Raw genomic sequence first — 24102 nt, forward strand, 5'->3', positions numbered from 1 at the left:
CGGAATCTCGCGTAAAGCTCGGCGCTCGACTCCTTTCTCGGCTCCGGTTTGCTCCACGGCTCCCTCCAAATAGCCCGGGAAGTTAGGTCAGGGTTCCCCCCTGACCTAGCAACACTCCCCTTATGCCCCCCCAATTTTTTGGGGGGGGGCTGCCTCTCCACTTCCTGAATAGGAAGATACAACGCCTCGTACCTCCATCGTTCCCTCTTTGCTTCCTCCAGCTCCGCCTTCAGGCGCTGGTACTCCCCAGCCTGGCTCCATGGACCCTTGCCATCGAGGATCTCCTCCCACGTCCATGACTCCAAATACTTCTCCTGCTGCTCCTTCCTCCGCTGCTTGGTCCTTCTTTGGTGGGGGGTTCTGTCATAGGTGTCGAAAGGGACAGACCAAGGCGCAGCGGGTGTAGTGCTCATCTTTGTGTATTTATTTAGACAGAGTGAACACTTAAACAAAAATAACAAACGACAATCAACAGTTCTGTAAGGTACACCAACTATACAGAAAGCAACCACTCACAAAAACACAGGAAAAACAGGCTGCCTAAGTATGGCTTCCAATCAGGGACAACAAAAGACACCTGCCTCTGATTGGAAGCCATACCTGGCCACACATAGAAAAAGAAACATAGAAAACTAGAACCAAAATCCCCTAGAACCAAAAACCCCCAAAACACACAAAACAAACACCCCCTGCCACGCCCTGACCATACTACAATTACAAATGACCCCTTTACTGGTCAGGACGTGACACTCAGCCTTCTCTTGATGCAAATGACAGGGATATGGGCCTGTTCCCGGGAAAGCAGTATGTCATTCACGTCGGGCTCGTCGGACTCGTTAAAGGAAAAACATAATTCTGCCGGTTTGTGGTGAGTAATCGCAGTTCTGATGTCCAGAAGCTATTTTCGGTCATAAGAGACGGTAGCAAAAACTTTATATACAAAATAAGTTAAAAAATAAGTTAAACAAAAACACAATTGGATAGAAACACATAAAATGTCAGCCTTCTTCTCCGGCGCCATCTTAACTCCTTTCCTATAGCATCTTATTCAAACCCCCCTTCCCTTTCTTTAGTCATAGTGCACCCCAAATGGCACCCTATTCCCTACATAGTGCACTATTTTTGACCAGGGCCATAGTGGACTATGAATGGAATAGGGTGCCATTTGGGAGACAGACACAGATGGTCGGAGCATCTGACGTGCACCTGACCCAACAGCTGAACACGCTGCTCACCCATTTCTGCAGGGCAATCTTTATCTTTGGCAGCTAGTTAGCCTAATGATGGTTGATGTATACAGTAGTAATGATGGTTGATGTATACAGTAGTAATGATGATGGGGATGTCAGCTGGCCTACTGGAGGTAGAACATTATAGACGTGAGAAATGATAGGACCTCTATGCACTATGGAAAAGTGTTTTGAAAAGGGCACCAATTTGATCAAGATTGGCAGAACTACCGTTATTTCCTATATATTGCTCTACTTTTGACTGGTCACTATGGCCCTGACTGGTCAAAAGTAGTTGGGCCCTGGTCAAAAGTAGTTGGGCCCAGGTCAAAGGTAGTTGGGCCCTGGTCAAATGTAGTGCACTACATAGTGGATAGGGTACAATTTGGGACACCGTGTGGTTGTGAGAATCCCTGTTACTTCCCCAGGTTAGCAGCCGGACCAGAGCTGCTCAGCTGGCCTTTAGCAGAGAATCTAGATGTTACCTAGTGAAGACAATGGAGGAGGCAGTCAGGCGGGAGGCAGCAGCAGACACAAGCCGTCTCATCTGGTCCATTAACACCATGTCTGTTTCCTGACTATTACCATTGAGATTACGCTACATTAAAAGACCCAGAGGAGATCCTGAGCACTGAGGCGTACACCACGCTGCTCGGTGTGTGTGTGTGTGTGTTTGGGTTGACCTAGGGAACAGGCCTATGGGGGGTTGTTGCGGTGGGGGAAGGGAAGGGCTGGATTAGTAAGAGTGCACCACAGTTATTGGTCACTGGACACAAACAATGGGAGGACTAAAGAGGATTTGGTCTTTGTGTTCTCCCCTCCTCTCCTCCCCATACCCCTGCTGTCCCTATAGCGATGGAGCTGTGTGTGTGTGGTGTGTGTGTGTGTGTGTGTGTGTGTGTGTGTGTGTCAGGCACCCTCTGGGGTAAGGACAGCAGTGTGTGTGCAGCTGGAAGATCTGCCATCCTGTCTAGCTAAGTGTCTCCCTGCCCCCCACTGGATGGCAGACCTAGACATATAATGAACTACTAGCCTAGATGTTGAGCAATGACAACAACTAGCAGCATCAGACTAGCCTAGATGCTAAGTAGATGCAATCTCTCTTAACACTGCATGGAGGGCTACTAGACATATGATGATGAACTGCTGTGATCTAACACAAGTACGTTGATGCTGCTGCAACTCTTTCAATGACAGCCTCACAACTGCAAGCCAAGTTCACACAGTGAAGTGAACACAGTAACTGGCCATTTACTTCTCAGAAGCCCGGTATGTCCTGTGAATTATTTCTAAACCAATTTAGCGATGCATTGTCATGCAATGTTACATTGGGACATCTTGGCCCACCGTATGAAGCCGGCAGGGCCACAACGGACGGATGAAAGAGCCGTGTTGGGTTAGTGCTGAGGATGATACTGACTGGAGCTGTACTAATAGACTTCCAGGCTGCTACGGAGCAGAAAGACTCCATTGTGTGTGTGTTTCTAATGAGCCTCTGATAGACACACACTGTCGTGAGCTGCCTGTCTCTCAAGAGGTCCTCCCAGACACACACACACACACACACACACACACACTCATTCAACAAGAGGTGCCATTGTGGAGTGGGATACACTCATAACTCCATATGAAAAAGTGTGTGTGAGTGTGGCATATTTGATGGAGTACTCCAGTCTGAGAAAACGTAGTAGTAGCTCATGCTATAGAATGGCACCAGTGCATCACTGTTGACTGTCCATAATCATGTCTTGCGTGTGTGTATATTGCTGTGCATCATCCAACATGACAACATACACAAGCTTTCTCTTTCCTATCGCTGACTCCTCCATGTCATGTTCTGCAGTGTGTACCATGACAACAGAGGCTAGCGCGGTGGGCGAGGCGGACACAGAGGGCAAGCCGAAGCCCAGCGTAGCAGAGGCAGAGATACAACTGGAGAACAAGCAGAGCCCAGAGCCAGAAGCAGAGAGAGAACCGGAGAACAAGCAGAGCCCAGAGCCAGAAGCAGAGAGAGAACCAGAGAACAAGCAGAGCCCAGAGGCAGCAGCAGCGGAGCCAGAGGGGGAGAAGCCCAGCCAGAAGACCCAGGAGCAGGCCTCAGAGCCTGGCTCCACAGAGAGCCCTATCTTCCCCACCACCACCACCACCACTGAGGAGGAGCAGCTAGTGAAGCCCCGCCAGCGCACCTCAGCCAGCCGGGGCCTCTCACGCCTCTTCTCCTCCTTCCTCAAGCGGCGCTCACAGTGCACAGACGTAGAGTGGGCCGAGGTCGAGAAGGCGGAGAAGGACAGGAAAGAGAAAGAGAAGGCAGAGGCTGGAACAAAGGAGGAAAAGTTAGAGCAGGCCAAGGGAGAGGAGAAGAAAGAGGCAGAGGAAAGGGGGGAGAAGAAAGAGGAGGAAGAAGAAGCAGCAAAGAAAGCAGAGAAGAAGAAAGAGAACGAAGAAGCAGCAAAGAAAGCAGAGAAGAAGAAAGAGGACGAAGAAGCAGCAAAGAAAGCAGAGAAGAAGAAGAAGAAAGAAGAGGAAGAAGCAGCAAAGAAAGAGGCAGTGAAGAAGAAGAAAGAAGAGAAAGAGGCAGCAAAGAAAGCAGAGAAGAAGAAGAAAGAGGAGGAAGAGGCAGCAAAGAAAGCAGAGAAGAAGAAGAAAGAGGAGGAAGAAGCAGCAAGGAAAGCGAAGAAGAAAGAGGAGGAAGAGGCAGCAAAGAAAGCAGAGAAGAAGAAGAAAGAGGAGGAAGAGGCAGAAAAGAAAGCAGAGAAGAAGGAGGGAGAGGCAGCAAAGAAAGAGGAGGAGAAGAAGAAAGAGGAGGAAGAGGCAGAAAAGAAAGCAGAGAAGAAGAAAAAAGAGGAGGAAGAGGCAGCAAAGAAAGAGGAGGAGAAGAAGAAGAAAGAGGAGGGAGAGGCAGCAAAGAAAGCAGAGGAGAAGAAGAAAGAGGAGGAAGAGGCAGAAAAGAAAGCAGAGAAGAAGAAAAAAGAGGAGGAAGAGGCAGCAAAGAAAGAGGAGGAGAAGAAGAAGAAAGAGGAGAGAGAGGCAGCAAAGAAAGCAGAGAAGGAGGGAGAGGCAGCAAAGAAAGAGGAGAAGAAGAAAGAGGAGGGAGAGGCAGCAAAGAAAGAGGAGAAGAAGAAAGAGGAGGGAGAGGCAGCAAAGAAAGAGGAGAAGAAGAAAGAGGAGGGAGAGGCAGCAAAGAAGGCAGAGGAGAAGAAAGAGGAGGAAGAGGCAGCAAAGAAAGCAGAGAAGAAGAAGAAAGAGGAGGAAAAGACAACGAAAAGAACGCAAAAGGGGAAGAAGAAAGAGAAAGAAAATAAAGAGGAGGAGAAGGGGAAGAAGAACGAGGCGAATAAAGAGGTAAAGAAGAACGAGGAGAATAAAGAGGTAAAGAAGAAAAAACGGAAGGGTAAAAAGAAAGCAGGGGAGGAGCACAAAGCAGGGGAGCAGTCCACAACAGAGGTGCAGGTGAAAGCCCCCATCGCGGCCCCGGAGCCAGAGCTCAGAGCAGAGGGGGAGGCTGAACAGGAGAGGCAGGAGGAGCTGGTAGAGGCCCAGGACTATCACTCCATCAGCAGCGCAGAGACACAGGTGAGTGAGGGAGACAGACACAGTGAACTTCTCAGCTAGGGCATGGGTGCACAACTCTGTTCCTTGGGGAATGCTATCCTGCTGTTTTTTTTCTGATTTAGATTGTGGGAGACAGCTTTTGCAGTGCGCAAAAAACAAAAATGCAGAATTATCATACCTACACTGAACAAAAATATAAACGCAACATGTAAAGTGTTGGTCCCATGTTTCATGAGCTGAAATAAAAGCTCCCAGAAATGTTCATATGCACAAAAAGCTTATTTCTCTCAAATGGTATGCACAAATGTATTTACATCCCTGATAGTGAGCATTTCTCCTTTGTCAAGATAATTCATCCACCTGACAGGTGTGGTATAATCAACAAGTTGATTAAAGAGCACGGTCATTACACAGGTGCACCTTGTGCTGGGGACAATAAAAGGCCACTCTAAAATTTGCAGTTTTGTCACACAACACAAAGCCACAGATGTCTCAAGATTTGAGGGAGTGTGCAGTTGCCATGCTGATATGACTTTATTTTAATTTATTGATTTACTTTTATATGAACTGTAACTGAAATTGTTGCATGCTGTGTTTATATTTTTGTTCAGTATATTATTAAATGTGTCAATGAGTTGCCTTCCTATTTTTTACAATGCTGCTATTATTTTGCACAATGAGGGGCTGCATTGCAGCAGACTGAAGATGTAGGCCAATGAGTCTCAAGTGAGAGACTGGAGTAAAAATAAGTGAAGTGAACATCAAGCACAGAAACTGAAGGAACATGTTACCCAGAGTCTGATCAACAACATAGCATTCAGAGAATAGCTACACTGAAGACACTCAGCGTAGCAGGAGAGAGAGGTACAGGACAAAACATCAACTCATTTGGTGCTTGACTGGGGTGGGCTGCTGACTCAGCAGAACTGACTAGGCTGGTCTGTGCTGGTCTAGAGCCGCCTAGATCTAGTCTGTGTTAGGAAAAGTACCGCTTCAAGTAATTATTTAATAACTTAAGTAACGTTGCTGTTACATAGTAATCTAGTACTACTAATCTAGTAGTGCTGAGTGAAATCTATTTTCTTTTTTTTCTTTTTTTTAGCTTGATGCTCAGTTTGTGTAGAGAAAAATCAGATCAAGTCTGAACTGTGCGATGTAGTAGGGAGTTGAAGTTTCCAACAGACCAAAATTCGACATAGTTTACAGCAGAAAATGTGGTAATTAACTACAATGAACATAATCCATTGCTTGTCCGGTCTCGGTCTGTGTGGAGCAGAGATGAGAGAACAAGAGAGGGGGATAGAGAGCAGTTGCTTTGCGAGGTATCTCTACCTGGAAATACATAATCTAAGTGATTGATAGTTGGTATTCAGCATAAAAGTATGTCTTATTTACTACTAAAATAGTGATTTTATCAGACAGCATAGGCAGCAGCTCTATACAGATGAGATGATGACTTGGAATGAAATAATAAAGTCATCAAATAAAACAAATATTTGATTAAAGTAAAGTACTGTGAAGAAATGGTTAATAAGTGATAAGTAATGGTCAGTCATTATCATCATAGGACTTTTATTAATGGTTTGATTCTGTGTTGTTACAGCCTTTAACCCACATAATGCATGCTGCATTTATTGTAAAACAATGTTTTATAGAAACAGAAATCAAAAACTTAGATTCTTTTTTTAATAATCGAACCGAAACCGAACCGACCTAAAAATAAAATCTCTCAGCACTATAATCAAGAACAAGAGTTCAAGTGTAGTTGGAAGAGAGAAGAGCATGGCGGTATGAAAGTTGTTTGTTATAACACAAGTGGAAGAAGGACTGCAGTGCGTGCCATGCTCTTCTCTCTAACAACTACACTGGAAGTCACTTGTCCTTATTTCCTGAGGATAATGACTGCATTATATTTTGAGTCACTCTGTCTATTGCATAAATGTAACTGTCTTTAATTAGAAATGAAACATCCTGACAACATGTCTGTCATATGACCTTTCCGTGACCCCCCTAGCCAGCACAGGCGGAGAAGAAGGCGAACGCCGAGGTAGAGAAGGAGGCGGTAGAGGAGGAAGAGAAGGAGGCGGGAGTAGAGGAGAAAGAGAAGAAAGAAGAAACAGAGGAAGAGCCGGCCGAGCAGATGGAGGAGGAGGGAGAGGCGAACGGAGGGGAGGGGGAGAACACTAATGGAGAAGAGGAGAAGACGGCTTTAGCAGAGGAGGTCAAACCCTCCAAGCGCCCGCGGATCATGCAGTGTAAAGTCACCCTCCTGGACGACACTCTGTTTGAGTGTGAGCTCGGTGTAAGACACTTCTCAAATACACCGTTGTCTTTTCAGCCTTGTTCTAGTCTCTTCTACTCTTCAAATAATTGCCCATCAACTCTGTTTCTGACTTAATCTTTTTGAATGCATAGTTGGGATTGTTTGTGAGTACAACCAGTAATATTTCTTCCTTACTGAATGCTTATTTGTGATTGGTTGTGAGTACAACCAGTAATATTTCTTTGTTACTGAATGTTTATTTGTGATTGGTCTCCTCTCCGTCTCCCTGTGTAGAAACATGCGACGGGCTCGGATCTGTTTGTGAAGGTGTGTGACCACCTCAACCTGCTGGAGAGAGACTACTGTGGCCTGGCCATCTGGGATACCCCCACCTCCAGGGTACACTACACTTTGACGCTTTAACAATGGGGTGCTAATCTAGGGTGAAGTGGTGAACAGTCATCTTAACCTTCCGAGTGAAATGAGGGTAGATTGCATCTCATCTGTGGAGATGTTCTTTGGCAGAGAAAGATATGTTCAGTGGGTTGTTTTGAGTGTAGTTTGACTGCATGTTCTTGCCCACTAGAGAAACAGTACCTATAGGATGGAAGGTGCAGTTTCACCACATAGGGCAACATTACTTTCTTACAGTACGATGGCGTTCATTGAGTCTGTTCTCCCGCTGTCATTTACAGACATGGCTGGACGCCTCCAAAGAGATCCGGAAACAGGTGGCAGGTGGGTGATGTCAATATGATGACATACAGTAAATAGATTTTTGTAACTCAAATTGCCAACAGTACTCACTTTGTATTTTCATCTCCAGATTATACATACGAGTTCACTTTCAACGTGAAGTTCTACCCTCCTGATCCAGCTCAGCTCACAGAAGACCTCACCAGGTTAATCTACACACATCTACAATATCTTCTGTTAACTCAATTTCAGGCTGTCAGTGGTTAACTCCCCCTCCCTCTCCCTCTCTCTCTTCACTCTCCCATTCCCATTCCCTCCCTCTCTCTCTTCACTCTCCCATTCCCCTCCCTCTCTCTCTTCACTCTCCATTCCCCTCCCCTCTCTCTCTCTTCACTCTCCCATTCCCCTCCCTCTCCCTCTCTCTTCACTCTCCCATTCCCCTCCCTCTCTCTCTTCACTCTCCCATTCCCCTCCCTCTCCCTCTCTCTCTTCACTCTCCCATTCCCTCTCCTCTCTCTCTTCACTCTCCCATTCCCCTCCCTCTCTCTCTTCACTCTCCCATTCCCTCCCTCTCTCTCTTCACTCTCCCATTCCCCTCCTCTCTCTTCACTCTCCCATTCCCCTCCCTCTCTCTCTTCACTCTCCCATTCCCCCCCTCTCCCTCTCTCTTCACTCCCCATTCCCCCCCCTCTCCCTCTCTCTCTCACTCTCCCATTCCCCTCCCTCTCTCTCTTCACTCTCCCATTCCCCTCCCTCTCTCTCTTCCTCTCCTCTCTCTCTCTCTCTCTCTCTCTCTCTCTCCCCCATTCCCCTCCCTCTCTCTCTTCACTCTCTCTTTCTTCACCCTCGCCCCCCTCTCTCTCTCTTTCCCTTACCCCCTTCCTCTTTCTCTCCCCCTCCACCCCCTCGCTCTCTCTCCCTCCACCCCCTCGCGCTCTCTCTCTCTAACCCCTCACTCACTCTCTCTCCCTCCACCCCGCCCGCTCTCTCTCCCTCCACCCCCTCGCTCTCTCTCACTCCACCCCCTCGCTCTCTCTCACTCCACCCCCTCGCTCTCTCTCTCCAACCCCTCGTTCTCTCTCACTCCACCCCCTCGCTCTCTCTCCCTCCACCCCCCGCTCTCTCTCTCTCCAACCCCTCGCTCGCTCTCACTCCAACCCCTCGCTCTCTCTCATCACCCCCTCTGCTCCCTCACTCCACCCCCTCGCTCTCTCTCACCCTCCACCCCCTCGCTCTCTCTCACCCTCCCACCCCCTCGCTCTCTCTCTCCTCACCCCCTCGCTCTCTCTCCTCCCTCCCACCCCCATCCACCCCCGCTCTCTCACCCTCCACCCCCCTCGCTCTCTCTCTCTCCCTCCACCCCCCGCTCTCTCTCCCTCCACCCCCCCGCTCTCTCTCCCTACGCACCCCCCCCCTCGCTCTCTCTCCCTCACACCCCCCGCTCTCTCTCCCTCCACCCCCCGCCTCGTTCTCCCTCCACCCCCCCCGCTCTCTCTCCCCTCCACCCCCCCGCTCTCTCACCCTCCACCCCCCGCTCTCTCACCCTCCACCCCCTCGCTCTCTCTCTCCCTCCACCCCCCCCCGCTCTCTCTCCTCCACCCCCCCGCTCTCTCTCCCTCCACCCCCTCGCCTCTCTCCCCTCCACCCCCCCCTCTCTCTCCCTCCACCCCCTTGCTCTCTCTCCCTCCCCCCCCGCTCTCTCACCCTCCACCCCCCGCTCTCTCTCCCTCCACCCCCCGCTCTCTCTCCCTCCACCCCCCCCGCTCTCTCTCCCTCCACCCCCTCGCTCTCTCTCCCTCCACCCCCCGCTCTCTCTCCCTCCACCCCCCGCTCTCTCCCTCCACCCCCCGCTCTCTCTCCCTCCACCCCCTCGCTCTCTCTCCCTCCACCCCCTCGCTCTCTCTCCCTCCACCCCCCGCTCTCTCACCCTCCACCCCCTCGCTCTCTCTCTCCCTCCACCCCCTCGCTCTCTCTCTCTCCCTCCACCCCCCGCTCTCTCACCCTCCACCCCCTCGCTCTCTCTCTCCCTCCACCCCCGCTCTCTCTCCCTCCACCCCCCGCTCTCTCTCCCTCCACCCCCTCGCTCTCTCTCCCTCCACCCCCTCGCTCTCTCTCCCTCCACCCCCCGCTCTCTCACCCTCCACCCCCTCGCAATATCTGTCTCACCCTTCACCTCTTGTCTCTCCTCTCTCTCTTCTCTCTCCCTTCACCCCTCCTCTCTCCTCTCTCTCTTCACCCCCCCCTCTGCTCTCTCCACCACTCTGTCTCACCCACCCACCCCCTTTCCTCTCTCCCTTCACCCTGTCTCTCTTTTTCTCCCTCTACCCCTCCCTCTCTCTCTCCCTTCCTCTCCCAGGTACTACCTGTGTCTACAGCTGCGTAAAGACATCCTGAGTGGCCTGCTGCCATGCTCCTTTGTAACTCTGGCCATGCTAGGCTCCTACACGGCCCAGTCTGAGCTGGGGGAGTATGATCCAGAGGTCCACGGCTCTCACTACACCAAGGAGCTGAGGCTGGCCCCGGGACAGGGCAAAGAGCTGGAGGACAAGGTCATGGAGTTGCACCGCACATACAGGTAAGAACCAGGGGAGGACTGACTATATACTGGAACTATGATGTACAAAAGACCAGGGAGGACCAGACTATATACTGGAACTATCATGTAGAAAAGACCAGGGAGGACCAGACTCTATACTGGAGTAATGTAGAAAAGACCAGGGAGGACCAGACTCTATACTGGAGTAATGTAGAAAAGACCAGGGAGGACCGGACTATATACTGGAACTATGATGTACAAAAGACCAGGGAGGACCAGACTCTATACTGGAGTAATGTAGAAAAGACCAGGGAGGACTGACTATATACTGGAGTAATGTAGAAAAGACCAGGGAGGACCGGATTATATACTGGAGTAATGTAGAAAAGACCAGGGAGGACCAGACTATATACTGGAGTAATGTAGAAAAGACCAGGGAGGACCAGACTATATACTGGAGTAATGTAGAAAAGACCAGGGAGGACCAGACTCTATACTGGAGTAATGTAGAAAAGACCAGGGAGGACCAGACTATATACTGGAGTAATGTAGAAAAGACCAGGGAGGACTGACTATATACTGGAGTAATGTAGAAAAGACCAGGGAGGACCGGATTATATACTGGAGTAATGTAGAAAAGACCAGGGAGGACTGACTATATACTGGAGTAATGAGAAAAGACCAGGGAGGACTGACTATATACTGGAGTAATGTAGAAAAGAACCAGGGAGGACCAGACTATTACTGGAGTAATGTGGAAAAGACCAGGGAGGACTGACTATATACTGGAGTAATGAAGAAAAGACCAGGGAGGACCGGACTATATACTGGAGTAATGTAGAAAAGACCAGGGAGGACCAGACTCTATACTGGAGTAATGTAGAAAAGACCAGGGAGGACCAGACTCTATACTGGAGTAATGTAGAAAAGACCAGGGAGGACCGGACTATATACTGGAACTATGATGTACAAAAGACCAGGGAGGACCAGACTATATATTGGAACTATCATGTAGAAAAGACCAGGGAGGACTGACTATATACTGGAGTAATGAAGAAAAGACCAGGGAGGACCTGACTCTATACTGGAGTAATGTAGAAAAGACCAGGGAGGACTGACTATATACTGGAGTAATGTAGAAAAGACCAGGGAGGACCAGACTATATACTGGAGCTATGATAAAGAATGGAGCGGCAGAATGTCACATACAGGTCAGATGTGGGGTTTTAGGAGGAAAGTGCAGCAGCGTTTACATATATGCTAGCTTTATACATGTGCGCTGTATGCACAGATGACACGCACCATAAACGTGTTATCATATAGCTGCTAACTTGCTCAGGTGTGATAACTTACACTTATATAGTTGCTAACTTGCACCCTTACATGTTTACTTTTGAGTCATTTAGGAGACGCTCTTATCCAGAGAGACTTACAGTAGTTGTGAGTGCAAACATTATTGTACTTGTCCCCTGTGGGAATCAAACCCACAACCCTGGCGTTGCAAGCACCATGTTCTACACGGGACCTGTTTAAAAAATGTTTTTAATGTAACCTTTATTTAACTAGGCAAGTCAGTTAAGAACAAATTCTTATTTACAATGATGGCCCACTGTTCCCCAGTAGTTAAATAAAGGTTACATAGAAGAATAAAAACTGTAAACAGGTCCCGTGTAGAGCATGGTGCTTGCCTCGCCAGGGTTGTGGCTTCCATTCCTGCCTTGTTCAGGGGCAGAACGACAGATTTTTACCTTGTCAGCTCAGGGATTCCATCCAGCAACCTTTCAATTACTGTCCCAACGCTCTAACCACCAGGCTACCTGCTGTACCCATCTCTGTGTTTGTCTCCAGGTCCATGAGTCCAGCCCAGGCAGACATGTTGTTTCTGGAGAATGCCAAGAAGCTGTCCATGTATGGAGTGGATCTGCACCAAGCCAAGGTACAATTTAGAATGTTCTGGAATCAAGGACTAGAACACTTCTATCTATAGAAGGAACATTTTTTATATATATTTTTAAGAGCGGTCAGAAAAAGTAGAAAACTATCAAATCGAAGTGCATGATTTGGGAATAACAAGGTTAGGCAACTCTAGCAACCACAGATTTTGAATTACAAAATCGCTGTCATCATCAAACAAGAGATTAATCTGTGCTGCTGAAAGTGTAGCAGAGCCTGTCTCCTAGTGGCATGTTGCTGTAAATGCAGGAATAACAGTGACGCAAGATGCCTATAGTGTCTATGATGAGGGTATATACAACATATTGATCATCTTTACTGAATATACTTTTTCTACATGCTCTCAGGATCTTGAGGGTGTGGACATCACGCTAGGGGTGTGTTCTGGTGGTCTCATGGTATACAAGGACAAGCTGAGAATCAATCGTTTCCCCTGGCCCAAAGTCCTCAAGATCTCCTACAAGCGAAGCAGCTTCTTCATCAAGATCCGTCCCTCTGAACAAGAACAGTACGAGAGCACAATCGGCTTCAAGCTGCCCAACTATAAGGCCTCCAAGAAGCTGTGGAGGGCCTCAGTGGAACACCATACCTTCTTCAGGTGAGAAACTCACTCACCCTCAGTGATACAGGGGTGAATAAATAGGTGGTGGGTAAACCGTGATCGCCGTTCACGGTGAGTAAAATCATTTCCCTATACTTTAAGTTGAGAAAATGAATGGAACTATATATTGAGAGTGTTTAGGGGTTAAATACATGTAAAAAAAAAATGTTTCCTGGTCTATCTCTCAGATATAGGACAGACACTTCAGAACAAACTTCCTTTAGATGTTTTGGGAGGGGACTATCTGTTGTTCCATGTATCTGTTATTCTATGCGTTGTATGGGCTAATAGCAGTAAGGCCAAATACACATTTTCATCAAATAATTAATTAATAATAAAAAACATATGTATACTTCAAGGGGTCTTAGAATTCAAAGTCAAATAGCTAAATGATCCTTGGTATGACCTTCTTAAAACAATTCCATATAGCTTAGTAGAACCCCCCCCTCCCCCGGCTTAGACAGGGCTTCGACTGTAACGGCCTAATAATATTATCTTTGAGAACTAACAATCAGCAAAACAAAAACTAGACAGTCAGGGAGAATTGAAAAATCCCAAAACAATACATTTAACAGTAGAGATTTTGTTATGTTTAAGCAAAAGAACACAGCATTAGCCATGGCAAAATGCATAGAATTGCAGGAAATTTGCTTTTAAACGGCAAAATATTCTCTCGGTTCCATGGCAGAATATGTAGAATCGCAGGAAATCTGCTTTAAAACGGCAACCTTTTTAGCTGCATGGCAGAATGTGTAGAATTGCAGGAAGCAAAAATGTCTCTTAGCTCCATGGAAAAATTTGTAGAATTTAAGGGAAATTGGCTTATAAATGCAAAGTTTCTCTACACCGCCAAGATGGGGGCTTCCAAAATGTTCAGCCGAGCCAACGTGCATTTACCCCTCCGCTACACCACCCTGCTTCCAACTAACAAGTTACCTTTAACCACAGATCTAGGATCAGATTATCCTACCCCCCAATCCTGACCTTAACCATTAGGACGTTAAAGCAATATCTGATCCCATATCAGTGGTTACGGGCGGGCAACTTCTACCTACTCCACTTCCTGGATCATCTGCTCCATAGAGATACAATAAAGTGTTCTATTTAGTTCTGTCATCTGCCCCCACTACTGCTCGGCAACAGGGGGCCATTCTCAGGGTTACCAATCCCTTTGTGCCTTCTAATTGGCCCCTGCAGCATAACGTTTCTGAGAGTAACTCTATTAGCCCCGGTGGTAGTCTAACTCCAGCTACAGTGCTGTGAAAAATATTTGCCCCCTTACTGATTTTCTCTATTTCTGCATATTTTTGATACTGAATGTTATCAGATCTTCAACCACATCTCGCTGTGGAGGAATTTTGTCCCACTCTTCCATGTAGAACTGCTTTAGCTCAGCAACATTTGTGGGTTTTCAAAGCATGAACTGCTCATTTCAAGTCCTTCCAGAACATCTCAATTTGGATTAGGTCTGGACTTTGAGTAGGCCATTACAAAACTTCAAATTTGTTGCTTTTTAACCATTTTCATGTAGACTTGATTGTGCGTTTTGGGTCATTGTCTTGCTGCATGACTCAGCTGCGCTTCAGCTCGCAGACGGATGGCCTGACATTCTCCTGTAGATTTCTCTGATACAGAGCATAATTCATGGTTCCTTCAATTAAGGCATGTTGTCCAGGTCCTGAGGCAGTAAAGCATCCCAAACCATCACACTACCACCACCATGCTTGACCGTTGGTATGAGGTTCTTACTGTGGAATGCAGTGTTTGGTTTTCGCCAGACATAATGGGACCCATCTCGTCCAAAAAGATGACTCAAATTTGCCAAGATGCACCTGGATGATCATCAAGACTCTTGGAAGAATGTTTTATGGACAGATGAGTCAAAGTCCCATTATGCCTGGCGAAAACCAAACACTGCATTCCACAGAACCTTATACCAATGGTCAAGCATGGTGGTGGTAGTGTGATGGTTTGAGGGGGGGGGGCAACATTTCTCCACAGAGACGTGAGAGACTGATCAACAACTATAGGAGCGTTTGGTTGGAGTCATTGCAACTTAAGGTGGAAGAACCAGTTATTGAGTATAAAGGGGCAATTACTTTTTCACACGGACATTGGGTGTTGCATAACTTTGTTCACGAAATAAATGAAATAAGTATGTAATTGTTGTATTATTTGTTCACTCAGGTTACCTTTATCTAATATTATGTTTTGTTTGAAGATTACATTTTAGTCATTTAGCAGACGCTCTTATCCAGAGCGACTTACAGTAGTGAATACATACATTTCATACATTGTTTTTTTTATTTTTTTGAACTGGCCCCCCGTGGGAATCGAACCCACAACCCTGGCGTTGCACACACCATGCTGGCGTTGCAAACACCATGCTCTACCAACTGAGCCACAGGGAAGGCTGAAGATCTGATAACATTCAGTAACAAAAATATACAAAAGTAGAGAATTAGAAAGGGGGCAAAAACCTTTTCACAGCACTGTGACAAGTCAGTCATACAGGAGGAACTCTGGATTAAGCTGGTTAAGGTAACATGTGATTGGTCTAAATCACCTGGCAGTATGCCATTGGAGGAACATGACTAAGCTTTTATTAAAGCTGGAGTTTGGCTGGCCCTGTGATGTGATTTATTGATTCATCACATCACTGGGCAAGCTATTGTGAACTATGAAACCAAATCATTATAATAAGCACATACTAGCGTGTCTAGAAACTGTGAGTGACTGTGTGATTCTCCTCCCCCAGGGTGTCGTCCGTGGAGCCCCCGTCGTCCCGCTCCCGGTTCCTGGCGCTGGGGTCAAAGTTCAGGTACAGCGGCCGAACCCAGGCCCAGACCCGCCAGGCCAGTTCCATGATTGCCCGGCCCGCCCCACGCTTCACACGGTCCGCCAGCAAGAGGCTGTCCCGCACCATCGATGAAGGTGTGTGTGTGTGTGTGTGTGTGTGTGTGTGTGTGTGTGTGTGTTACAGTATGTGGTTTTTGGTGTGTGGGTGTGTGTGTGTATTACAGTATGTGGTTTTTGGTGTGTGGGTGTGTGTATTACAGTGTGGTTTTTGGTGTGTGTGTCTTTGTGTGTATTACAGTATGTGGTTTTTGGTGTGTGGGAATGTGTGCGTATGTGTGTATTACAGTATGTGTTTTTTTGTGTGTGGGAATGTGTGTGTGTGTTACAGTGTGTGTATGTGTGTATTACAGTATGTGGTTTGTGTGTGTGTGTGTGTGTGTGTGTGTGTGTGTGTGTGTGTGTGTGTGTGTGTGTGTGTGTGTGTGTGTGTGTGTGTTGGTGCCAGCGTGCAGGACTTCAGGATCAGTCTCTCACCAACTTGTCCCACTCTTGTAGCTGATCTCCAAGCCTCGCAGCTCTCTGCTAGTCCAAACAAGACCGAGGATGACGATTGGTTCTTCGTGCTGGGATCTGACCAACCCCAGACCTTTTTTTCACCAGGTAGCCAATCAGGAACCATGTGGACCATCATTGAAGTTTTGACTCAGCTTACATAGAGCAACCTCAGTTCAGCCTTGCTAGAGAACTATATACTGCAGCTTTGAGTCAGCTTGATCTAACCCTGCGCTCTGTCAGTCCTCTCATCATCTCATTAGCTCCAACCCTTATGCTGAGGCCTAATCTCAGGCCAGTTTGGGTCAACGCTGGTGACTCACCAAGGGCAGCTCAGAATGACCTGCCAATCAATCACAGCTACAGTTACATTGATGCGCCATTCACTTCTAACAGCTTATGACTGACTAACAGCAGCTTCAGAGCTCTTGAGTCTTTGGTCCATGTTGTGTTGCTTGTTAAAGCGAGCCTTCAGTTCTTTGGTCCATGTTGGGTTGCTTGTTAAAGAGAGCCTTCAGTTCTTTGGTCCGTGTTGTGTTGTTTGTTAAAGAGAGCCTTCAGTTCTTTGATCCGTATTGTGTCGCTTGTTAAAGAGAGCCTTCAGTTCTTTGGTCCAGACCAATGCAGACCTGTGGAGGGGAGCTTTGCCTTACTCTCTCCTCCGTCTAACCTCACCATTAACTCCTGCAGTAACACCATTACCTCATGTTCTATCAACAGCCAGAGGGGGGGAGACTTTCTCTGTGGAGACTTCCACTCAGAGCTGGGATGATGGCAAGTCCGTCCAGACAGTCAGACAGGCATGGCAGGAGACTGAGACAGGCCAGACGGTCAGTCGGACTGTCAGTCAGACATGGCAGGGTCGGGTGTCTGATGAACAGCAGCAGGGGAGACTGGAGGAGGAGAAAGAGGAGGATTGGTTTGTCCTGCTGGGAAGACAACCCTCCCTTCTTTATGTCCCCTACCCCACGATGAAACCGCCAGGTATCTGTTGTTAACCTCATTCTGTACCTGGTGTAGCTGTGGTATACCTTATGTCACTGTGTGCATCCTGGCTTTGACTATGAATCCTCCGTTGAGGTGTGCTTTAGAAGTTGACAGTGATGGAAGGTGAACCTGCTAAGCTCGCCAGCGACCGTGATGACTTCTTTAAAGATGTTGCTCTGTCATGTACTGGCTTATATTTAATGTTGCTATCTTATCAATGGTGCTTGACCCTCATTGGTGTAGAGCTGTGATACTGTGGTAAGTATACTTTGCTGAAGATCCTCTGTTTGCAGTGTGCTCACGCGCTACGTTATTCTTCTATATGTAAGGGATCCGCTCCGTTCTAAACGTTTCTGTGATGTCCTCAGTTAAATACCGCTCTGCCAAGGTGGCAAAGATGACCACGGCTACCATTCTGCAGAGGCTGCTACAGCCAAGGCAGGAACAAAGTGATGACTGGGTCATGCAGTTCGACCGCAGCTTTGAGTTTGCAGACACACCTCCATGTGAGTCGTCATACTATATACATTCACTAGCTGTTGTTCATTAGCACAGAAATATAGAGTTTTGCAGAACAGACATGATTGTCTGTCTGGTAGAACAGGGAATCATAATTTCTGTCTGTAACATTCTGAACGTTTCACCTCACTGAATAGGCTACACTCCTGTTCTTCCTATACTGATAACCCCAATCTGCCCCTCCCCAGTCTCTCCCCCAGTCTCCCTGGAGAAGGAGGAGACTAGGGAGGTGATCAAGAGGCTCCAGGGAGGAGTGTTCCTGGTGGAGAAGCTGAGGGAGGTAGAGGTGTTGGAGGAGAGACTGAGAGAGGTGAAGGTTCTGGAAGAACGGCTGCAGGAGGTGGAGGAGCTGGAGGAGAGGATACAGGAGGAGGTAGAGGCCAGGCAGCAGCAGGAGGAGGGGGAGGTAGAGGAGGTGGAGGTGGAGGCCCGGCAGCAGCAGGAGGAGGAGGAGGGAGGGGTAGAACAGGAGGAGGGGGCGGTAGAGGAGCATGTGGAGGAAGTAGATGAGTTGGAGGAGCAGATAAAGGAGGTGTTTCTCAAAGGATTGCTGCCAGATGAGTCAGGGGAAGATGAGGGACTAATAGAGGAGAGTATGGAAGAGGCAGAGGAATCTGAAGAAGGGTGGTCAAATGTGCCGAGCACCTCCACTGTGGTACGGAGCGTAGAGTGGAGGACCCAGAATAGGGTGACTATAGTGAAAGAGATGAGGCAACAAGAAGGAGAGATGGAGGAGGAGACGGTGGAACAGGTTGAGGTTTCAGACGAGGGATTGAAAGAGGATAAAGGATGGTTAGAGGAGAGGAAGCGTCAGGCTTTGGAGGAAGGGTTGCCAGAGGGGCTTGAGGAAAGGAGAGGAGAGATAAGAGTGGAAAGGAGGAGGAGGAAGAAGAAGGTGACTATAGTGACACAGGATGAGAGTCTTCCAGATGAACTAGAGAAGAAAGCATCTGAGAAGTTGTCAGAGGACCAGATAGGAGGCCATTTTTATAAAGAGGGACAACTTATGGTGAAATTCAATGAACTATTTGCAGCAGAGAAGTTAGGGTTACCGATAGTTACAATTCAGCAGAAGATCGCGTACAAGGAATGGCTCCAAGAACAGGAGAAGGTCAGGGAGGAGAAACAGGAGGAGAGAGTGGAACAGGTGAAGGTTTCAGGCGAGGGATTGATAGAGGTGAACGGAGGTCTAGAGGATAGGATGCAGCAGATGTCAGAGGAAAGGTTACCAGAGGCAGAGCAGACTGTGAAGAAACCAAGAAACGGTGAGAATAGTGGAAGAAATGAGGAGAACCCAAAAGACACTCGAGGAAAAGTCTTCAGAGGACATTTTATCAGAGGAAAGGCTGGGAGATGGTTTTTATACAGAGGGGGAAGTTTTGGTGAAATTCAGAAAGGATGTGGAGAGGGTTCCACATAGAGTCAGACAAATGGAGAAGCCCCAAGAAGAAGAAGAGGTAGTGGAAGTGAATATGCAGCCATCCCAGCCAGAAGACAAGGACGATTGGGTTGTGCTGCTGGACAGCCTCCCACACAAGACTCTTTATAAGCCTCCAGGTACGTCCCATCAACAAATCAACTTTGCTTCTCCCCGTCACCATTGAAACCGTAATGGAAGCGCTTGCTTTACCACCACCCACACAATTACCGACAATTCCATCACTAACATTCCCTTCGCAAAGCTAACCAGCTCTTGTGCGTTTTACAACAATTGCCATTTCAATTGAAAGATAAACCTTTGGTGCAGCATGGATTTGTGTGGCTGAGAGAACTGCTGTCTCTACTTTGTCAGTCATGCCAGTCGACACCGCTCTGGTGCCTGTGGTCTCCACAAGATTCTCTTTGGTGTTAGACACGGTCGAGCAGAGAGCACCAGAGAGAGAATGCATTGAAGTGGAGGCCACACAGCAACATCCTGAAAGGGGATTGGTGGAAGGACGGAGACCGTGGCAAATGCAGGAAGATGATTGGTTTATGCTCTTGGACCTGGCTGATCGTGTTTCTTCAGGTGTACCAACCACACCAGTTTCAGGTATGAAGAACTTTCATCAAAGCCCTGCTGCTTGTGCTATGCCTCAATTATTGGTATTTTAGGGATTGAAACAACTGGGCTACAATGACTGATTAATCATCGAACTAGGCTTTGAACTTCATATCTCTCACGGTTCATTGTGTCTTTATGTATCAGCTTCTTTGCAAGAGCAAGTTCAGGTGTACGTAGAGGAAACCATCTCTTCCATGGTTAAAGTGATGACAGTAGTGCAGAGAGAGGAGACCAGGGTGACTGTAGTGGAGGAGATGGAGTTACAGGAAGACCAGAGCCATCTGGAACAGAAACCGTCACAATCACAGAGAGAGATGGAAGATGAGTGGTTTGTTCTGCTGGACATTGTTCCCAGAGAACCATCTGTGATTCCGTCAGGTATTTCCATGATTTTCATGCACTGCTTCCCAGTCCCACCACAATATTAACAACATGTCCCCTGAGCCTTGTGCTTCATACGCTGCAGAATACTTTCTAATAAGAATAACTAACAAGACATTTGACTATCCACCAAGAGAAGGGCTTCAGCTACATTGCTTTGTGTAGTAATTTCAATTATCTTCCAGTATCTGAGGAATGTGTGTTTGTATCAGCTTCTGTGGAAGAGCGTATTCCGGTATACCCCAAGGAAAGCTCTGTGGTTGAGTTGATGACAGTAGAGCAGAGAGAGGAGAGAAGGGTGACTGTAATGGAAGAGAAGCAAGAGGAGCGACGTCAAGAAGAAGTTATTTTTCCACCACAGCCATCAAGAGAGATGGACGATGACTGGTTTGTGCAACTGGATGTCGTGCCCAGAGAACCATCCTGTATAGCACCAGGTACCCCATACAATCCAAGGCTTTGCGCCTCAGCCCCTGATCCCATCAAAATATACCCAACCCACCTCGCCAAACTCGCAGACTAACCATAGTGCTTTTCCCATATGAACTTTGGAATGTTTATCTGGGAATATGATCTTTGATGACATGGCTTTTTGTGAGCCCACATATCTAGCTGATTCTGAAGGGTATGTACTATGTGTGTTTGTATCAGTCGCTCCAGCAGAGCCAACACCGGTTTCTCCAGATGTGATCAGCCCTGTGGTTGAGGTAAAGGCTGAAAAGCAGAAGCCAGTGGTGGTCCTGGTGGAGGAGACGAGGCCACAACAGAAAACGGGAAGTAAGAAGAGTGGCAGCGACAACCAGAGGGAGATGATGATTGGTTTACACTGTTTGCTGATGTCCGTGAGGAGCCGATCATTGTACCACCAGGTACCGTTCCTGCTTAATTGCCACAATCTTTGTACATTTGCAGCTGTGTACATTTCACAGCTTTGACTGAGAATAAACTATGGTTTTTGTAACTTTGGAGAACATCGTAAGTCCCTAAACTAAAGGACTTTCCCTTGTCTGTATCAGTTTGCTCTTGGTGAGCATACTCCGGTATATCCAGATTTAAGCCAGACCACCTCTGTGGTTGATGTGACGACCATAGAAAAAATGATGAAGAAGAGGGTGACTATTGTTGAAGAGAGGTGGGGACAGCAAGAGGAGATACTCCAGTCAGAGATGATCATCTCAGAGCAGAGACCACCAGCAGAGAGAGAGGAGGGAGATGGCTGGTTTGTTCTGTTGGATGCCGTCCGTGAAGAACCTGCTGGGGTTCCACCAGGTACCTCAGACATACAGTACTGCCAACAAGCTAACTAACCACCAGAAACATTAGACATACAGTACTGCCAATAAGCTAACTAACCACCAGAAACATTAGACATACAGTACTGCCAACAAGCTAACTAACCACCAGAAACATTAGACATACAGTACTGCCAACAAGCTAACTAACCACCAGGTACCTCAGACATACAGTACTGCCAACAAGCTAACTAACCACCAGGTACCTCAGACATACAGTACTGCCAACAAGCTAACTAACCAAACCTCCGCTTTTTTTCTTGTGTGAATTAGGAATATGATATCTCTTGGGTTATGACTGGTCAATCATCAACAGGACCCTCCAGTTGTAGTTGTGGTATATCAAGCTCTCTGTGTGTCTTTTTGCTCCAGTTTCTCTGGCTGTTAGCGATAGGGTATACCCAGAGGTTGTGCCAGCCAAACATCTGACCATTGAGCCTGAACCAAGAGTGTTTGTGGTGGAAGCAGTCAGATCACTTTCTGAAGACGTTGCCCTGGAGGGTAAGGCAACACAACCGCAGAGAGAGCTGGATGATGATTTGTTTTTGCAGCTGGATGTTGCCCCTAAAGTAGCAGGTACTTTGACCATTCTAAGCTTGCTGTTGGCTACTCGAAATACAAATACCAACCCTTCTCTTGCTTCCAAAGGCTCTCAAGTGTTGTGTGAGCCTGTTGACTATCCACAAAAGCTTTTGGCAAGGAATAACACTATCATATTACATGTTCTAGTAAAAGGCTTGATACCTTGTGGACTGTTGGGCTGTGTTTCTGTCTCTATCAGCTGCACCAGTGGTGGTGATTTACCCTGATGTGAGCACCACAGCTATTATGGTGGTGAAGGAGACAGTGGAACAGAAACCACCAAAGACCGTGAGGATCATGGAAGAGACTGTTAAGATGGAGGAGAGGCCTGTGGTAACACCTAAAGAAGTGGATGATGATTGGTTTGTGCTTTGGGACCGCACTCCCTCCGAGATACTGACCACACCCAAGGGTATTGCTGCTTGACCACTGTCTGCCCCTTTTCTCTTTTTCTTTGGTAAAACGCTGAACCCAGATTGTGCATTACTTGACATTGACAAGCCTGTTATCCTTCTTTTATTTCAGCGTTCCACGTAGACAGAGAGGTTATAGAGCTGGTACCCCGGGAGAACAGTGGTTGTGGTGGAGGAACTAGGAAACCACATAGAGTGGTGGAGGGCAGACGTCAACTGGAGGTGGAACTGGTGAAAACACTGCCTCCCCAAGAGAGAGGGGAGGGTGATGATTGGTTCACGTTCTTTGAAGCCTCTCGTCAAGAGCCTGTGAAGATGCCAACAGGTACCCACTGACAGCATCATCCTGAGCTCGGTTGTGCTTCACAGTCCCCTGTAGCTTTTTTATAATGATGTGGGGTAAAGGCTCTCTAATCAGATATGTGCAGCTTTGGCCACAATCAGATTCTGTGTTATAATTTGTGAATGGTAAGAGTATCATAGTCGAGTCTCCTGGGTACTCTGTGTCTGTCTGTATCAGTTGCTGTGGTAACTAGACCTGCCCCTGTGGTTGACGTGATGGTGACGAGCACAGAGCAGAGAACCCAGAAAAGGGTGACGGTAATGGAGGAGAGGACTCTGCAGCAGAGACTGCCTCAGAGACAGAGAGAGGTGGACGATGACTGGTTTGTCCTGCTGGATGCTGCCCCTAAAGAATTAGGTACCCCCCCATCTCTTCATTCCCCTATCCCCCTGCTTTTCCTGCTAATTTTAGCAGCAGACTGAGACTACCAAAAGACTGAAACTACCAAAAGACTGAAACTACCAAAAATATCAGTTCATTTTGTCCGGCATATCTATTTGGAATAATTGTATAGCAGTTCGAGATCACTATTGCTTGTTAGAATGTTTTTGAGAATTGCAAAATGGTCTTCTACTGATACTTTAACGATGCATGTAAGCTGTGTCTTAGATAAGAGCTCTGTTTGTGTGTTTGTATCAGTTGCTCTCCGTGAGCGTCTCCAGGACTATACTGACATTACTGTTGTCAAAGGTCCAGCCGCTCAGCCCAAACCCAGAGTGGTGCTTGCTGAGGAGAAGAGACCAGCACAACCCCAGAGAGATGTGGATGACCATTGGTTTGTGTTGCGGGATAAAAAATCGGGTGCGTCTTGAGTTTTTTAGTTTTTTGCGTGCTGCCCTAAAACAATATGTTGATCTCACACCCGCTCTCCAACCTCAACTTACCAGAAAAGCTCGCTGACTAACATTCGTCCAACACTTTTACAACGTGACTGTGCTTTGTCATGGGATTTTCCCCTGAAAAATAGTCTTTTGGTTATGCTTTGCTTTATAGAAGAAGTACAGTTGAAGTCGGAAGTTTACATACACTTAGGTTGGAGTCATTAAAACTTGTTTTTCAACCACTCCACAAATTTCTTGTTAACAAACTATAGTTTTGGCAAGTCGATTAGGGCATCTACTTTGTGCATGACACAAGTAATTTTTCCAACAATTGTTTACAGAGAGATTATTTCACTTATAATTCACTGTATCACAATTCCAGTGGGTCAAAAGTTTATACATACACTAAGTTGACTGTGCCTTTAAACAGCTTGTAAAATTCCAGAAAATTATGTCATGGCTTTAGAAGCTTCTGATTGACTCAAATGATGTCAATTAGCCTATTGGAGGTCTACCTGTGGATGTATTTCAAGGCCTAC

General features: G+C 47.2%; 2 protein-coding genes across 2 annotated transcripts in view; both read left to right on the forward strand.

Moving 5' to 3' along the window:
• The window catches only part of LOC115165892 (protein 4.1), a 41159-nt gene extending 20707 nt beyond the window's left edge, over positions 1-20452 (forward strand). The window contains exons 3-18 of the mRNA XM_029719365.1: positions 3073-3803; positions 4506-4802; positions 6796-7083; positions 7339-7443; positions 7740-7782; positions 7871-7946; positions 10097-10315; positions 12125-12212; positions 12577-12827; positions 15589-15764; positions 16185-16289; positions 16902-17165; positions 17537-17674; positions 17876-19244; positions 19480-19719; positions 20325-20452. Of these exons, the coding sequence (XP_029575225.1) occupies positions 3073-3803; positions 4506-4802; positions 6796-7083; positions 7339-7443; positions 7740-7782; positions 7871-7946; positions 10097-10315; positions 12125-12212; positions 12577-12827; positions 15589-15764; positions 16185-16289; positions 16902-17165; positions 17537-17674; positions 17876-19107 (4013 nt within the window). The 3' untranslated portion in view covers positions 19108-19244; positions 19480-19719; positions 20325-20452. The remainder of the gene's footprint in view (positions 1-3072; positions 3804-4505; positions 4803-6795; positions 7084-7338; positions 7444-7739; positions 7783-7870; positions 7947-10096; positions 10316-12124; positions 12213-12576; positions 12828-15588; positions 15765-16184; positions 16290-16901; positions 17166-17536; positions 17675-17875; positions 19245-19479; positions 19720-20324) is intronic.
• Positions 20453-20898: 446 nt separating this feature from the next.
• On the forward strand, positions 20899-23554 carry LOC115165897 (uncharacterized). Its single transcript, XM_029719377.1, has 7 exons — positions 20899-20981; positions 21130-21381; positions 21777-21980; positions 22186-22398; positions 22512-22724; positions 22920-23099; positions 23382-23554. The coding sequence occupies exons 2-7, from the start codon at positions 21210-21212 to the stop codon at positions 23552-23554; spliced, it is 1155 nt and encodes a 384-aa protein (XP_029575237.1). The 5' UTR covers positions 20899-20981; positions 21130-21209.
• The last annotated feature ends 548 nt before the right edge of the window (positions 23555-24102 follow it).

Source organism: Salmo trutta, chromosome 3, assembly GCF_901001165.1.
Source record: "Salmo trutta chromosome 3, fSalTru1.1, whole genome shotgun sequence".
Lineage (NCBI taxonomy): Eukaryota > Metazoa > Chordata > Actinopteri > Salmoniformes > Salmonidae > Salmo > Salmo trutta.

What these genes read in the sequence shown, in the direction of transcription:
- LOC115165897 (XM_029719377.1), top strand. Translation starts at nt 21,210, where the DNA reads ATGATGAAGAAGAGGGTGACTATTGTTGAAGAGAGGTGGGGACAGCAA. An exon ending in ACCTGCTGGGGTTCCACCAG is followed by an intron (nt 21,382 to 21,776) that starts GTACCTCAGACA and finishes TTTTTGCTCCAG; the next exon opens with TTTCTCTGGCTGTTAGCGAT. An exon ending in GATACTGACCACACCCAAGG is followed by an intron (nt 22,399 to 22,511) that starts GTATTGCTGCTT and finishes CTTTTATTTCAG; the next exon opens with CGTTCCACGTAGACAGAGAG.